Below are 16,497 nucleotides of genomic sequence, written 5' to 3' on the forward strand. Positions count from 1 at the left end.
GAGAGAGAGAGAGAGAGAGAGAGAGAGAGAGAGAGAGAGAGAGAGAATGAAGGAGCAGAAAACGAGCACCCTCAAATAACCCCGCTTTGGAATGAGAACCTGGATCGTAATTAAATATAATTCTCTTGTGACAGCGTGAATGACATTGGCACATCAGGTAAGAGACCTGTTATCCATTCACGAAAGCGCGCGACTGCTCTGATTGATTTTCACTTATTATCATACTGCGTGAGTCTCTTCCATTAGTTGCGAATATGGATAAGGCATTCAGATGTCAAATAACCTTAAAGACAGATGATCCTTCAAAAACATCAGTCATTCATGTGATGTAGTAGCCTAGGCTACTTCAATTCAATATCCCCGCTGTTAAAATTACAGGCTATGACATGGACGCTCGATAGGCTATTTCTAAAAATAGCTTTGGTGGATCTGTCAGGTGACATCGACGAATCTCACGTTTATCACCTAGTCCAACTGACTCACTGAGTTTTATAACGCCGTCAAATTTAAACCACACGCGCTTGTACAAAATAATTCAACATATGGGAGAATCATTCATGCCCATATGCTTCAAAGGAAAACAGGTGGAGGAACAAAGATACAACCACTGCAATGCTTGGTTGCATAAAACAAAACAAAAATATTGATTCTTATTGCACAGCATATATGCCGGAGTTACTGGGGCAAGTTGTTTGCATTTCTCCAGTAAACCGGTCAGTATTTCTTATAGGGAAAGTGTAGTACTTTTGATGAATATTCAGTATTCTGTTTTTGATGTCATAATGTCAATATTCACTTCAGCAGCTGATAGGCTATCTATTATATTTGTTTATATATTCAGTATATATATATATATATATATATATATATATATATATATATATATATATATATATATATATATATATAGGCCCTATAATTGTAAGTTATAAATTTAAGGCCAACTGCATCTTGACAGTATGCATTTTTTCCCATGTGTGAATTCTGACCTTTTTTCCCAGGCATGTACTCTGAGGAGTGGAGCAGGAATCGGCAGGGTAGAGAGAAGGCTGTGATCACGAATTTCAGCTTTAGTCAGCTGCCAGAGGAGGAGAAGAGGGGTTGGATAAAACCTCACAGTGCTCATGGTGAGTTGCAGATACACACAACACAGAATTAAAAATCGCACATACAAAATGCATTAAATTGCACGTGCAAAATGACGTGTATATATTGATGCATTTGATGCATGCATTGAGGTCTTTGTATAAATGTATGATGCATGCATTTGTGAAATAATGCATACATTAGTTCCCAATTTTTTTGTGACATGCAGGTAAATAATAAAATATTTTCATGTTTTTATTAAGTGCAAAATTTGGATTATTTTTTTAAAGTATTTATTTGTTTTTAATTTGACATTTTTATGATTTAATTAATTATTTGCTTCTCATTAACTCCCTGCAGTTCCCTCACAAACCACCAGGGGTTCACACACTCCAGGTTGAGAAGCCCTGCATTAGTGCAAGACACCATCATGTACAACACAAAAGCATTCATGACTTTTACATTTATGCATTTGGCAGACACTTTTTAATCAAATCGACTTACATTGCATTTAAGGTATACACTTTATCAGTGCATGCATTCCTTGGGAATCAAACCCATGACCATGGCATTGTAGCACCATGTTCTACTGTTTAAGAATGTTAATTTCTATTCATTAAAAATGGGGCTCAGGTTTATCAAGCTGCTCTGTCATTCTGGTTGGTATTAATCCAAGCTCATGTCTTCATTTCAGACACAGAGGAATCCATTCCCGATGATCGCTACCATGGCATCTACTTTGCCATGCTGTTGGCTGGTGTCGGCTTTCTACTACCATACAATAGTTTCATCACTGATGTGGACTATCTCCACCGCAAATTCAAAGGTTTGATGCAACCAACCTGTCGCACATCACAGGATAGACAAAATTAAATTCACAGAGCTGTAGGTGGAAAAAGTGACAACTATGCATTGCACAGTAATACTACAAGTTATGCTTGTCAATTCCCCTCTTTTCTATTGTCAGGCACTTCTATTGTGTTCGACATGAGTTTGACGTATATACTTGTGGCTCTCAGTGCCGTAATTGTGAACAACGCACTCGTGGAGAGACTGAGCTTACACACTCGCATCTGTGTGGGTAAGAACATGCAAAAATCGCCTCAAAATACAACAGTGAAAGGCTCCTCCGCACCATTTTCTACATGCAAATTACATTACTCTTATTTATCGATTGCAATATCACTAAATTTCTTGTTTTGCATATATAGGATATCTATTTGCATTGGGACCTTTGGTGTTTGTGAGTGTGTGTGACGTCTGGTTGGAGCTGTTTGACACTCAGCAGTCCTATGCTGTTACTCTGGCTGCAATTGCCATCGTTGCATTTGGATGCACAGGTACATTTATACAAGCAATTGTGTTCTTGCATTTGGCCTACATTGTGTTTTTGTGATCTGAAACTTTGTCTATTGTCCTTTTGACCTTTGCAGTACAGCAGTCCAGTTTTTATGGTTACACTGGGATGCTGCCCAAGAGGTACACACAGGGCGTGATGACTGGAGAGAGTGAGCTGAACTTCCATCACTGCATGAATGAAATTACAATCATTATATTAAAATAAACGTATTTTTTTGTGTAATTCTGAATTAAATTTTTCAAGTGATATAGTAAAAATATGGTAATACAAGGATTAAATTAGAGGCAGTACAACAAATACAGTTGTTACAAAATATATATTTTTTTATTATTTAAAGGGGCTATATGTAGAATTCAGAAACACTTGTTATTGGCGACATCGGTGGCCATTAAGTGAATTGCAGCCGGCAACTTATTGCTCATGCTCGCACTCATGCACACGTAACATGCAAGAGACTGAACATGATTTATTGCCCCGTTATACTCAAGGCAAAGTTCTTCTTTGTTTGTTGCTTGGAAGTAAAAAGGAGTGTGAAATACCTTTGCAGCGATATACAGTAAACGAACATCCCGACGCCACCCACACTGCTGAGAGCAACGTTTAGATGAATATGGTAAAGGTAGGGTAGGCAATTTTGGAGAGGCTAGCAATAACAAGCTAGCATTGAAAGCATGAGATCCAGCCCTCCCTTCTGAGTATCCCCAAAGCGATGCCTCCTCTTAAACACACAGCAGAGTCTGCAAAGCATTCGTGAGAGCAGCGTTAAATGAATTCATGCCTTAAAGCACATAACATTACAATAATAATGAACGTTAACAACTTAGAGCTCTTACTTGTACCACCTGACTGCTGCAGATTCATTTCAGCGTTGATAGTGTTGCCATTGAAACGCAAAAATCTGATTCTGAGGACGTGAACAGCTCTGAGTAGAACGTCATCTAATTACGGCTATAGCTTGCACAATAGTGCGGGGGTATGGGAATACATGTGTTGACTGGTAGGACATTGTGATTGGACAAACATGTTTTGGTCCTTAGACTTCTACAGAAGATATATATACATGTTTTAATATATAGACAACTTTTATTATTAATTGTTATCAGGATGTGAAGAGTGTTCCAACCATTATAACAAAAAGTGTTTATTAAAAAAATTGCCTACCTTACCTTTATTTTCAATGACAAAATAAACAGACAACAAAAATGACAGCGGTGAAAAAAAGCAGTTAAGAAAGCATCTGATCATTGTAATGTGGATGTGTTTGCACAAGCATTGCAATTCACGGATGAGGTAATACAATTATATGCTGTTGTGATAGTTTGCTTGTAAAGTATATTTGAGACCAAATACAGTAGATCTGGCTATGTGAGACTATAGTTTGAATGAATCACTTTGCTTTGCATGACACACTGTTCTGTAATGTATAGAATGTATTTTTCGGCATTATCGTAGAAGCATTCGTTTCATGTGTCATAGAGCGAAAGAGAGGCTCTTGTGAGTGTGCGTAAACATCAAATCCTTCCCGGCAAAAACTTCCTTAATATAAAAATCAGTCTACGGGCTTTCATAGACATCCTAGGAAGTTGAGGAAGGTCTTGTTTTTTAAGTTCTCTTTACAAACTGTTCACACATTGGCAATAAGAAAAGCGATTAATACATGAAAGTAGCCCCTGTAACGTACTAAAATTATATTTAATAAAATCAAATATCTTAAATGTTAAAGAGAGAATTTAAATAATATATGTTTCATATTACAGTAACTGGTGGGGGAAATATCCTTAATTGTAACGAAGATAATGGCACAATTAAAAAAAAAATTTAGTGGTCCTTTAATACTTTTAATTTTGATAAAACATTTTTGAAAATATAATTTCTTTGAAATATAAATCTTAGTGGTCCTTTGATACTTTTAATTCTAATAAAACATTTTAGAAAATATAATTTATGTGAAATATGAATTCACAGAATTTTTACTCATAATGTGCTGGTGTTTGTTTGTATTGCAGTTGATGTGTTTTTTGTCAATTGCTGTTTCAGGCACTGCTGGAGTTATTGTCTCTCTGAGTCGGATTTTTACAAAGCTACTGGTGGAAGACGAGAAGAACAACACCATCATCTTCTTCCTGTTCTCTATCTCAATAGAGACGCTCTGTTTTCTGTTACACGTGGTGGTGCGACAAACACACTTTGTCCGTTATCACACCGACAGAGCTCGCCGCAGCCACAGCTGGCTCAAAGGACAGATTAATAATGTTACGACACAGAAGCGCAGTGGCTACCAGATACATTATGACAGCGGTGCAGAGGAAGAGGTAAATTCACACACAGAAGCACTGGTTTGCATTTGACTTTTGGGGACTTTTTGTACGATATGGATCCATCTGACAGGTTCTGAAAGGTTTCTGTGGGTCTGTCTAACTGTTTTCCTTTTTACATTTAAAGGAACACGCCGACTTTTTGGGACTTTAGCTTATTCACCGTATCCCCCAGAGTTAGATAAGTCTATTCATACCCTTTTCATCTCTGTGCCGTAACTCTGTCTGACGCACCCACCGCTAGCCTAGCTTAGCACAAAGACTGGAGGTAAACGGGTCCAGCTAGCATACTGCTCCCAATAAGTGACAAAATAACGCCAACATTTTCCTATTTACATGTTGTGATTTGTATAGTCACAGCGTGTACAAATAACAAGGTCACATGAGACACAGCCATCTTCTAACCGTGTGGGAACTATATTCTCAGAGGGCGAAGCTCTGCTACTTGGGCGGAGTGATTTGCTCGCAGCACCTGAGAAGCCCTGTGGTGAGGAGCAGAGAGTTCGCTCAGAGTTGGAGTAAATCACTCCGCAGAAGTAGCAGTGCTTCACCTTCTGAGAATATAGTTCCCAGTATGTATACGGTTAGAAGATGGCTGTGTCTCATGTGACCTTGTTATTTGTACACGCTGTGATACGGTGAATAAGCTAAAGACCCAAAAGTCGGCGTGTTCCTTTAAAGAAAAGTTATATAGCAATTTTTTTTATAATTTAGGTGTACATGGTGTTTCATAATGAGCTCCCTACGATAACCTTTTTGAATAAATGCACACTTCTGACAGGCAATGCCACAATGCACTGTGACAAATCTCAGCGAAAAAGTTTTATTCTAGATTCTATACATATACATAAATTGTTTAGAATGATTTTCTCAGAAATGTACATTGACTCATGGCATTTCTACAAATTAGGATGGAGTGGCGTCAAGCACAGTTGATGAGGCTGATGCAGTTCATCTGAGTAACGGTTCCCATGGAGATGAAATTTATGTCAGATTTGATGTGCCCAAACCAGACAACAAAGGGACCTGGATCAGTGTGAAGGGTGAGCCATAGTTTTAATCACAACCGCCTGTAGCCATTTTGTGTACGTACTGCAAAATAAAGCTTAGTTCAATTAATGTCACATTTTTAGTACTGAAGTATTCTAACATGATGGCTTTCTTACAGAGATTCTGGGTCAGAGGTGTGCTGTTGCTCGGATGATCTGGCCCTATATGCTCTCAATCTTGGTGACATATTTCATCACACTGTGTCTGTTCCCTGGTTTGGAGTCAGAGTTTCGAAACGATACACTGGGAGAATGGCTGCCTATTCTCACCATGGCTCTGTTCAACATGGCTGACTTTGTGGGCAAGGTGAAATGAAACAGTTTGATGTCATTTACAAGCATATAATATCATTTAAAAAAGGTAAATGTTTGAAGGCGACACAAAACGGAAGTTTAACTTGCGACAATATTTTCTTCACTATTATGACATATCTTGATTTCGTTCTTTGGGAATTGATTGGATGATTGGATTGTTGTGGTTTGCTATTTATAGTTTTCAGTCATGTCACTGGCACGGAGACCTAGAGGGCAAAACATTCAGTAGCTCTAGTCTGTAAATTTTTGCACGTTTTGGGTACTTGCGATCCATATAATGCATCCACCGCAGTTTTTCAATCACTTAACCTACAATAACACCTAAAATGCCATAATGTACTAAAACAGTGAAAGATCAAATTCATTGTACATCTTATTGATGATGCATACCATAATACAGGTGAGCAGACGAGCCCAGAATATGAGTGCAACACACGAAATGTTTAACCGTTTACTTTATAAAGTCTTTTTATGGAAAACCGCTCAATAAAAAACTATACATTATACTGTTTATTTCTCAAATTAAAATAAATACTTAAAATATACATAAATATTAATAATATAAATATTAAAAAATACTTTTTATGTCTCAAATTAAAATAAATAGTTTGGGGTTTTAGATATTTTCCCTTCATTTTAAGTCCCTAGCTACACCAAAAACTAAATGGTTACATTTTCTGTCAATAGGCTGCACAAAATGTATGTGAATACATAATACATAAACATTTTTTTAAACAGATTACATTTTATACTTAATATGCTTGCGTTACGTTTATATTTTGGGTTCATAGACTTGGCTGTATATTATGCATCATCAATAAGGTATATATTGAATTTGGTCTTTTAATATCACTGGCTTATTAGATTAGTACCCGGTGAAAATAACTGGTGGTCAATGGAGAAATCCTTGTTTTGCCCTCCAGGTGGGTGCTCCTATAAGGGTGTGACATCACGTGAAAACTATGAATTGCTGTGAAGTTATTTTGATTAAAGTTTACAATGGCACATTCAAGGATAAATAATTGATAATAAATAGTGCAATACTCCATAAAAACAAGAATTGTCCATTTTGATTTCATGGTGACTTTATTTCTCTCTCGCTCTCTTTAGATCTTGGCAGCGTGTCCGTACGAGTGGGGCGGTGTGCAGCTGCTGGTGTGTTCGTGTTTTCGTGTTCTCTTCCTGCCCCTGTTTGTAATGTGTGTGTCTCCTGTGCAGCGCCCCCTGCTGGGGCACCCCGCCTGGCCCTGCGCCCTCTCCATGATGCTGGGTATCAGTAACGGGTACCTTGGCTCTGTACCAATGATACAGGCGGCCGGCAAGGTGCCACTTCAGCAGCGAGAAGTGGCGGGTGAGTATATCAGACACACATAAAGAGTGAAATGAGCGAAATGTGTAGTGTGGTTGATATTCCCCTACAAATTCCCCTTGTGGAGAATCTCCACAACAAAAAGAGTACAAAAGTTTATATAGAATAGGTGCATGGCAAAGGTTACATGATTCATTGCATTTTTCTCTAATATGATTGCCAATACAATCATATTTTGTTTCCCCTCCTTTGTTTCTGGGCAAAGCAAATTGGATTTTTTGATTACTTCAGCTTGTTGCTCAAGTCATGAGGTTAAATATATATATATCTGCTTCCGTTATTTCAACATGCACTAACTTTTGGGGACATTTCATTCTCAAAAGCATAAATGTTAATCCTTTTAAGAAAAAGCAGTTATGATTAATAAAACAAATTCCATCACAGTAACCATCAAAAAGTAACCATCTAGAGGAAGCTTTTATTTCTCAGGAGACTTGTAGGGCTGTAAGTGTTATCAAATATGTTTTGACAAAATAGGTGAAGGCAATTGTTGACATACAGTAAAAGTACAGATCTAGTTTAGTTTGAAATGTTGCAGATTAGTTTTAAAACAGCAGCTTTTCCTCTTTGAAATTAGCCATAGATGATCACTAGAATGTACTTAATACAAATTCAAACTTAATACCAGCTCTTTATTTCTTTATTTTATCAAAGTCGTGACATTAGTATCCACTACCCCTAAAACCACCTGTCCTCAGATCAGGAATCATTACTGAATACTTTTTTAAACACTGTCAGAAGTGTGAAAACCTTCAAACTCAGTGTCTTGAAGCACAAATGCTCTGGTGAGCTTTAGAGTTTTTGCTTTGTTTTTTAAGTAATTGTGCTTATATATTCTGTCACAATCACCATAAATAATTCAGCACTGTCTCAAATTAAAATTGGCAACAAAATGTTTGTGAATACATAATAAAAAATTTTTTAAACAGATTAAATCTACTCTGTATAAGTTTTTAAGAATAGCTGGCTACAAAATTCAAGCAGCCTTCATAAAAAAAATAGTTTTTTTGGGGTAATGATAATTGCATACTTTTTATGCTTCACACACACATAGTATATCTTTAATCTAAAATATAATTCCTTCACACATAACATTTCATTTAAATCCCAGTACTCTATGAAAGATTTATAAAATTCATGTGGATAGCGTAGCTCAAATCATTTGTTGTTGGAATTGTTAGTGGCTTTTTCTCATGAGAATAATTGTCGAAACGGGGAAAAAATTTTAGAAAATGAAATTTTTGTCATTTGGAGAAGCAACTGATATATTGAAATCTTATTGTGATTTTTCTCCACTAATTTTGTTTTCTCAATGATTATTTTACAGGGAACACCATGACTGTATCATATATGGCTGGACTGATGCTCGGGTCTGCAGTGTCTTACTCAACATACAGTCTGACCTCACAGGCACACGATACTCACACACTGAAACTCAACAACACACTCACATTACACAGCTATATACCTGGCCACTGAGTGTCTCTCTCACACATACACTGGTTTGTATAATTATGTAAGAATAAAGAACATTTCCAAAGACTATTCCTGCTGAAACACCAGTTTAGACCAGAGTTTGCATACTGGTCCAGGCTGGTTTATGCAAGGAAAGTCTGCTGGTTAAGCTGGTTTGAGACACCAGAATATTAGCATTTTATTCTGGGAACCAGCATCCAAAACACAACATATGCTGGTGATCAGCTATGCTGATTTTTTCATCAGGGATGTTAGCTCATTAAAATGTGTTGAGATATCCATTTGCATATTATCCAAGACTGTCTGAATAACCATCAAATTGTTAAATAAATAGATGTATATTATAGTTTCTGTCATGTTTAAATTATGTACGGCCACCATTTGTATTTACTGTAAGATGGATTTGCTTTATAGCTGTACTTTATGACTGGTTGATAAAGTTGTGTTGGTGTCTTAATTTTAGTTTATGTTTATGGCCTTCCACTTTAACCTGAAACAAGGATAGGTAACGAATAGTTTCATTATTTGCAAAAAGTCTTATTCTGGCCAACAAGCACCCATTGATACAGGAAGGTGTAAAATTGACTATACGGTTTGCTTTTTGACGTAATGTTAGGCACAGGTAAATCTGAAAGTGGACCCTGACAATGATTTATAGTTCACACAGAACACGCTTTTGCTATGAAAAACACAAGATGCGGGCAATGGAATGGGGGAAAAGTAGATTTTTTAACTTTAGTGCAGTGTTTTTAGTACTTCACACCATGCACAAGATTAAAGACACGAGATACGGGCGCAACGGTCAAACACGTCTATAGCGCGTTTACATTGAAAACTATATGGAAAAGTAGCGCAGTGAAATAGTAAAATGTGTTCTGTGTGCATGGCCCCAAAGTGTCTAATTTGATGGCACGGATCTCACAAACCTTGCCACATACAGCAACTATTGTAGTAGCCTGGAAAGCTACAGTGCTTGTGCTGGGATCGTGGAGCCTTTCCCCCTCGTCATCCCGTCATTTGACAATTAAAGAGTGAAAAGGCTAGAAAAAGATTGGAGCTTGTTATTTTAAGTATGAAGTTTTTGTTAAAGTTTGCAGATTGTTTAGCCTAGTAATTGCAGTTTATCTGTGACCAGTTCAGAGTCAAGACCAGTTCAGTCCAATAAAATCCAGCACATTATAATGAAAAATTCTCACAACTTTTTGTTGTTGTTTGTTTTCCTTTATTGACATTCGTTAAAGTATCAGAGCCCCTATTGTCACTGACAGCTGCAGGTACAATCTATAATTGTCTGGTACTGTCAGGTACAATGGGTGTTCATTTTTTTTTTGAGTAATCAGGTGCAAATTCACATACAGAAGCATCATTCTGTACGTTATAACTTTTCTATTCTACAAAGTTTGCAGTATTAATGATTTTTATTAGAGGTATCAAAGTTATTAGATTTACAGTTGAGACATTTAAATGATAATAGTTACAGTGAAATGATAATCATTTTCATTATAATTTTACAGAAATTTGTCATTATAATTTGTCATTTGATTAAGACACAAGAACATAATATAACTCAATATAGATTCCCCTGAAATGTTTGCAAACATTAATACAACTTTTTTTAATGAATCAACTTCAGTGTTTCACATTTTCCCTAGTCTTTCCACAATTTTCCTAAATCAGCTATGACATCCAGCACAAGGTTTGCAGTATTATTATCAGCATTAGAAATTAATTGTTTTACGATTCTGACAGGAGATGTTAAATTAGTTCAAATGAAATTATACGAATCTGCATAAAACCACTCAAATTAGTTCCCTCAAAAATGTTTTCAAAGTTGAATTGCTCAATAAGCATTTTAAAGCAACCTCTGTCTGTTTTGTCTTAGTAAAAATACAACCTAAATTGTGTTCCATAAAGGTCTTGTAACTCTCCCTCTAAATCAGCCACAGACATCCACCTAATAATGGAGTTATACTCATTTGTTCCAATGACTCCCCCTGACTTTGAACATCTGTTATTATGATCTAAGCAACAGAATGCAGTCCAGAAATGACTAGGCACATTCACTCTATTATTTATCTTAACAGTACCTGGTACCACCCCTGTAACAATGTAAACAGGTTTAGAACAATGCTTTTCCAGAGAGTTTGCCAGCTTTTTTTCCACATTCCTCCACTGACCGCTGTTAAAATGGGGCTCTTGTGGAGCAGCATTGGTGAGAGTGAAGGTGGCGTCAGCACAGCTCTGTGATCCTGCATGGTATACTGGTGCCAGATGACCTTTGTGGTACCCAGAGTTCACATAATCTCTATTGAGAGCTTGATAGACTCCAAGTTTTATATTCATAGACCCCTCAGACGCCATGTCTTCTCCTGCTTCATCAAGCTGCAATATTATTTGATATATAACATAGAAAATATCAAATTAAGAATGCTGGATATAAGCACAAACACAAATACATCCCTGTTCACACACAGTATTCAACCATCAGCTTTTCCTGCTTTACAACACATGTGTGGGCATTCGTATGTTAGACTAGAAATCTCTCTTTACTTTGGAATAATGTCTACTCATCTAGGTTATTTTATACTGAATTTATCAAATGAAATGCTTATGTATGTGATTTTCAGTGTCTTTTTTAGAAAGTTTCTTAAAATGTCTTAAATGTCACTTCTTTTAACTTCTAGCACGTCACAGAAGCAATGAACTGCATACAGACACTTCTTATTGTCATTATAAAGCACTATTCCAGTATTGTCATGGTATTGTGTTATCATTTTCATTTTCTGTAATGATAATAAAATACTTTCTCTTATCCTAGCTTACTATGTATGTAGCCTATTTCAAGTCTTTTAGCTGAAATTATTTAGTAATGGTGTAGAGTGTAAAACCTTTAACAGAATTAATTTAGATAGAGTAATATTTCACTTACTTGAGGTTCAATGTACCAGTTGGTTCTTCTTGTGCAGCTTATTATCCCTTCAAACCTGTAGGCTGAGTACACTGGGATCCTGTTGTAAGTATCATAATATGTGGCATAATAAACAACACCATTTCGAGTTTGGCAGATCTGCTGATACTGTGGTTCATCAAATGTTGTTGGTGATATTCCATGTGCAAAAAATTGATCACATTCCTCCTCAAAATCTGTCACAACTTTGGCCGAACCACCGGAGAGAAGAAACAGCATCAGCAGATGAAGAACCAGCGCCATGGTGAAGAGGATGAGATGATAAATTATCAAGATCTCTGCAAAAACAAATACCATGTTATAATTTTTATAATTTCAAATGTTCTGCTATAACAACTTATATTATGTAATATATAAATAAACAAACGCTTACCTCAAATTTAGCAGTACAAGTCAGAGATCAAGCTATTAACCTATTAAATGAAGAGACAAAAACGTGAGAATGTAAGAAACATGATACACAACACCTTCCGTGTAGTAATTAAACATCTACTATTAAATACCAGATAATAAAGAATAAAATGTAAATACCAAAGGAAGCTCTACAAATACTATAGTATACTGACACCAAAGGCAAGAACACACTGGTGTTGCAGTGAGTTCAGATGATATTTCTAATCTCCTGCTTTGTCATGAACACTTTTAAGGAAATGTGGCTCACAATCTTGATCCACCAAATATCTCCCAATGGCTACAGTACATATTTAAACAAAGTTCCTTAGTCCAATAAACATAATTCAACTAAAAGAGAACACTTTAAAGTAAACAATATCTGACAATATCTGTGGCCCTATTTATATAAATCCACCTGACATATCTCTAATATATGTCTCTAAATCAGCTGCCATATTGCATTTTTCTTATTTGGTTTTCTACAATTAAGTTATTTGTTTCTTCAAGTTCTGTATAATATATCTGGTGATTTTTTCAAATTGCTTAGACACTAAAAGTGGAACTTGAGGCTTGGTTGAATTCTGATGTAGAATGCGGTCTGTTATTTCTGATTTTTGGAAGAGTTACAATAGTTTTGAATAAAGTGTTTGCTTTTGCAAGAGACGTCTGATGTTTTGCATGTTGTGTGCGTGTTTTGTGGTTTTGTGTGTGGAGTTTCAAGAAATGGAGCCATAGATTCAGAAATTGTGTGTAAGCAATTTGAAAAAACTGTAATGAATCTCGTGCAATGAAGGTTAAACAACCACACTCACTGAATAGGGCATTAAATAATCTCTTCTTTTTAGTAGGCATATAATAACTTCCTCTGGTGGTTTTGTTTGATATCGTGCCAGATTTTGTTTTAAACTTTAATAATATTTCACAACTAATTTTCTAAAAATAATGAATGCAAAGAAATGTGTTTAAAATTTCTCCATGTATTTTTCTCGATTTCTGACATTTAAAAATGTATGGTATAAAAAGTGTACAATGTATAATAGTGATCCTCCGGATTTAGATCTATATTGTATTTATAGTGTTGTCTAAAAAAGTGTTGAGGCTTTTGTATGTCTTCAGGTTTTGCTTTATGTATTTTCATGGCATCAAAATCCTTTCATGGACCACTTCTTTAGTAAGTTTTAAGCCTTTAATTAAAGCAGATAATCATTTGTTTTACTCCTTTTCCCCCTACTAGTGCCAGCCAAGTTGCAGGAAGGTTTGCCAGAGCCCGACGTTAGTGCACACTCTCTATATCATTAGGTTAAAAAAAAATCCATGCAAAATACTATTTTACAGTATCTGTCAAAAGTTTGGAAACAGTCAAATGTTTTATGTTTTTGAAAGAAGTCTCTTTTACTCACTAAAGCTGCATTTATTTAATCTAAAATACAGTAAAAACAGTTATATTGTGAAATATTACAATTTAAAATATTTGTTTTTCTATTTTAATAAATTTAAATATATAATTTATTACTGTGATCAAAGCTGAATTTTCAGCATCATTACTCCAGTCTCCAGTGTCACATGATCCCTCAGAAATCATTCTAATATATGTGGATTTGCTGCTCAAGAAACATTTATTATTATCAATGTTGAAATCAGTTTTTTTCTGCTTAACACATTTTTTGTGGAAACAATGATACCATTCAAACATTTTAAGATTAAAAAAAGAGAGAAATTACAGTTTTCTCAAATTGATTAGACAATTTCTTGAAACTACACAAAACCACAAAACACGCACACAACATGCAAAACATCAGACGTCTCTTGCAAAAGCAAACACTTCATTCAAAACTATTTTAAGGCTATGTTCACACTAGCGTCTTTTTTCAAACTGCCAGCGTCTGTTCTACATTATAACCCTATGGAGTAAACCGTTTTTTCAAAAAAGTCCTGAGCGCTTTTTTAGACGCCACCGCCGGCGTCTTTTTCTGCAGTCTTTTTAAGTTGAAAAAAGTTCAACTTTTCTGAAAAGAACGCCCTACGTCAAGCGCCTTTTTGACAGCTGACCAATGACAAGCGAGTAGCGAGACCTGTCGTTTCCATAACAACAAGAACAACTGTCTGTCGTGCACCCACAAACGTCTTTGTGAACCGACATTCTCCTCCCCGGTAACTTCAAAAGCCAACGCAAGAGCCAACTTTCTCTTTCTCGACATTTTTTGCATCACACAGCACTAGGCTACTGTTGCAGCTGTTGTTATAGCAACAAAAGACGCGCTCGGCTGCTATTTGTAACCGAACGCTGCCAGCATTTTTTTTTTTTTTTGCTAAAAAAACGCCGTTGTCAACTTTTTCTTGTAAAAAAAGACGCTAAGTGTGAACATAGCCTTATATTGTCTTTTGCTTGTTCAGTGTGCAGTGAGTACATGAGTTTGTTACACATTCATTTATGTGCACAAATACACATGTATATAAACACACTGAATATGCATACAAGCCAAGTCAGAAAGTCAACTATTTCTAAAGCACTGAACACACACACACACAAGCCAAGTCAGAAAGTCAACTATTTCTAAAGCACTGAACACACACACACACACACACACACACACACACACACACACACACACACACACACACACACACACACACACACACACACACACACACACACACACACACACACACACACACACACACACCTAAACATATACAGACATACGAAAATATATCAGTATGAAGAGTTCAGATGCAAAAGCCTCTAATTGCCATCTGAAATTTTCTTCTAGAATGATAATTTGTATCAAGCTTGTATATTTAAGTTCAGTAATTTCACTTACGTAAATGGCAATTCATAGGTCATTTTCATTGCCGTTTAAGTGAAATGACTGAACTTTACAGTAATATACAAGCTTGATACAAATGATCATTCTAGAAGAAAATTTCAGATGGCAATTAGAGGCTTTTGCATCTGAACTCTTCATATACACATAAATATATACTGTATATACATACATGCATACAGTACATATATGTAAATATATATATATATATATATATATATATATATATATATATATATATATATATATATACTGTATATATATGCATATACTGTATATTTACACTATAAACAGAAATTCAAGGGGGTAAAAAAATATTTATTTATTTCTCTAAACACTGAGTTTTGATTTCTAAGTGAGTGTTTTCACACATGATTGTGATTTAAGATTTAAATGGCAGTGTTTCCTAAATGAAACAAAAGAGTTGTTAGTTTTGAATAAAGTGTCTAATGTAGAGAACTGTGTTTAGAGTTTTGCAAAAAGTTTGTTTTAAAATTTCAAACTGAGTGTAAAGTGCGTAATGTGCTTGTAGTTTTGCAGACTTGGTCTGAAGATTCAGTACATGAGTGAATGGTTTCACCGAGTGAGCCTCAAGTTCCACTTTTAGTGTCTAAGCAATTTGAAAATACTATATTATGGTGATACAGCAACTACATTTGTTTAATTGGACTTTTAACTCATAAACCATATATTTACGGAGATATAGCCCTTGTGACAACATCTCCATGTGATAACCCTGATCTCACCCAAAGTCGATAAACCTATTAAAAGTATTTTACAAATTATGCAAATATCAGTTGCTGTGTGTATACGTAAAATGGAAGCAAAAATTAAGATCACATAACACAGGTATAATAACAAACAAAATTTAACTCAATAAAAAACAACTTAAAATAGCTTAACAAATACTAAAAATTAAAAAGTGAATTCAAATACTGTTACTCACCAATGGAACACGCTTGTGTTGTTTTTCACAAGGATCTTGTTTTCACCCGTCCTTCGCATATCATTTCTTCCCTTTACTTACGTTTATATACCCTATAGATTTAGTGAATTTGCTTTCTCAGCCATTTATTTTAACAACTCAGCAAAAATAAACAGGGAATCTTTCAGCATCCTGCTTAGAAGTTCAGCGTGCGTTAGCTTAATTAAAAATACACACAGAACCTATAGTTCTGCTCATACGTTTACTCTTGCAGAATAAGCATGATGTTATGATTTAACTAAATAAAAATGAATGTTATTTTTTATTTAATACTGTCCTGAATAAGCTGCATCACATAAAAATTAACATGATACAGTCTACAACAAAGTAATAACTGAATTTACATAAATGAACCA

The 16,497-nt window shown here is 35.5% G+C and overlaps 1 protein-coding gene and 1 long non-coding RNA gene across 2 annotated transcripts; one reads left to right on the plus strand and one right to left on the minus strand.

Moving 5' to 3' along the window:
* Positions 1-10,844, plus strand: slc29a4b (asolute carrier family 29 member 4b). Its single transcript, XM_082164620.1, has 11 exons — positions 1-157; positions 1,002-1,127; positions 1,781-1,912; positions 2,054-2,167; positions 2,298-2,426; positions 2,520-2,594; positions 4,484-4,758; positions 5,672-5,804; positions 5,930-6,117; positions 7,236-7,476; positions 8,822-10,844. The coding sequence occupies exons 2-11, from the start codon at positions 1,004-1,006 to the stop codon at positions 8,971-8,973; spliced, it is 1,563 nt and encodes a 520-aa protein (XP_082020746.1). The 5' UTR covers positions 1-157; positions 1,002-1,003; the 3' UTR covers positions 8,974-10,844.
* An 87-nt stretch (positions 10,845-10,931) lies between these two features.
* On the minus strand, positions 10,932-16,199 carry LOC309495071. Its single transcript, XR_014204538.1, has 4 exons — positions 16,103-16,199; positions 12,312-12,351; positions 11,900-12,216; positions 10,932-11,352 (listed from the first exon to the last, which is right to left on the minus strand). It is a non-coding gene; the product is annotated as an uncharacterized lncRNA (long non-coding RNA).
* Positions 16,200-16,497: the final 298 nt, after the last annotated feature.

This window comes from Leuciscus leuciscus, assembly GCF_965113295.1.
Source record: "Leuciscus leuciscus genome assembly, chromosome: 3".
In the NCBI taxonomy this organism is placed as follows: Eukaryota; Metazoa; Chordata; class Actinopteri; order Cypriniformes; family Leuciscidae; genus Leuciscus; species Leuciscus leuciscus.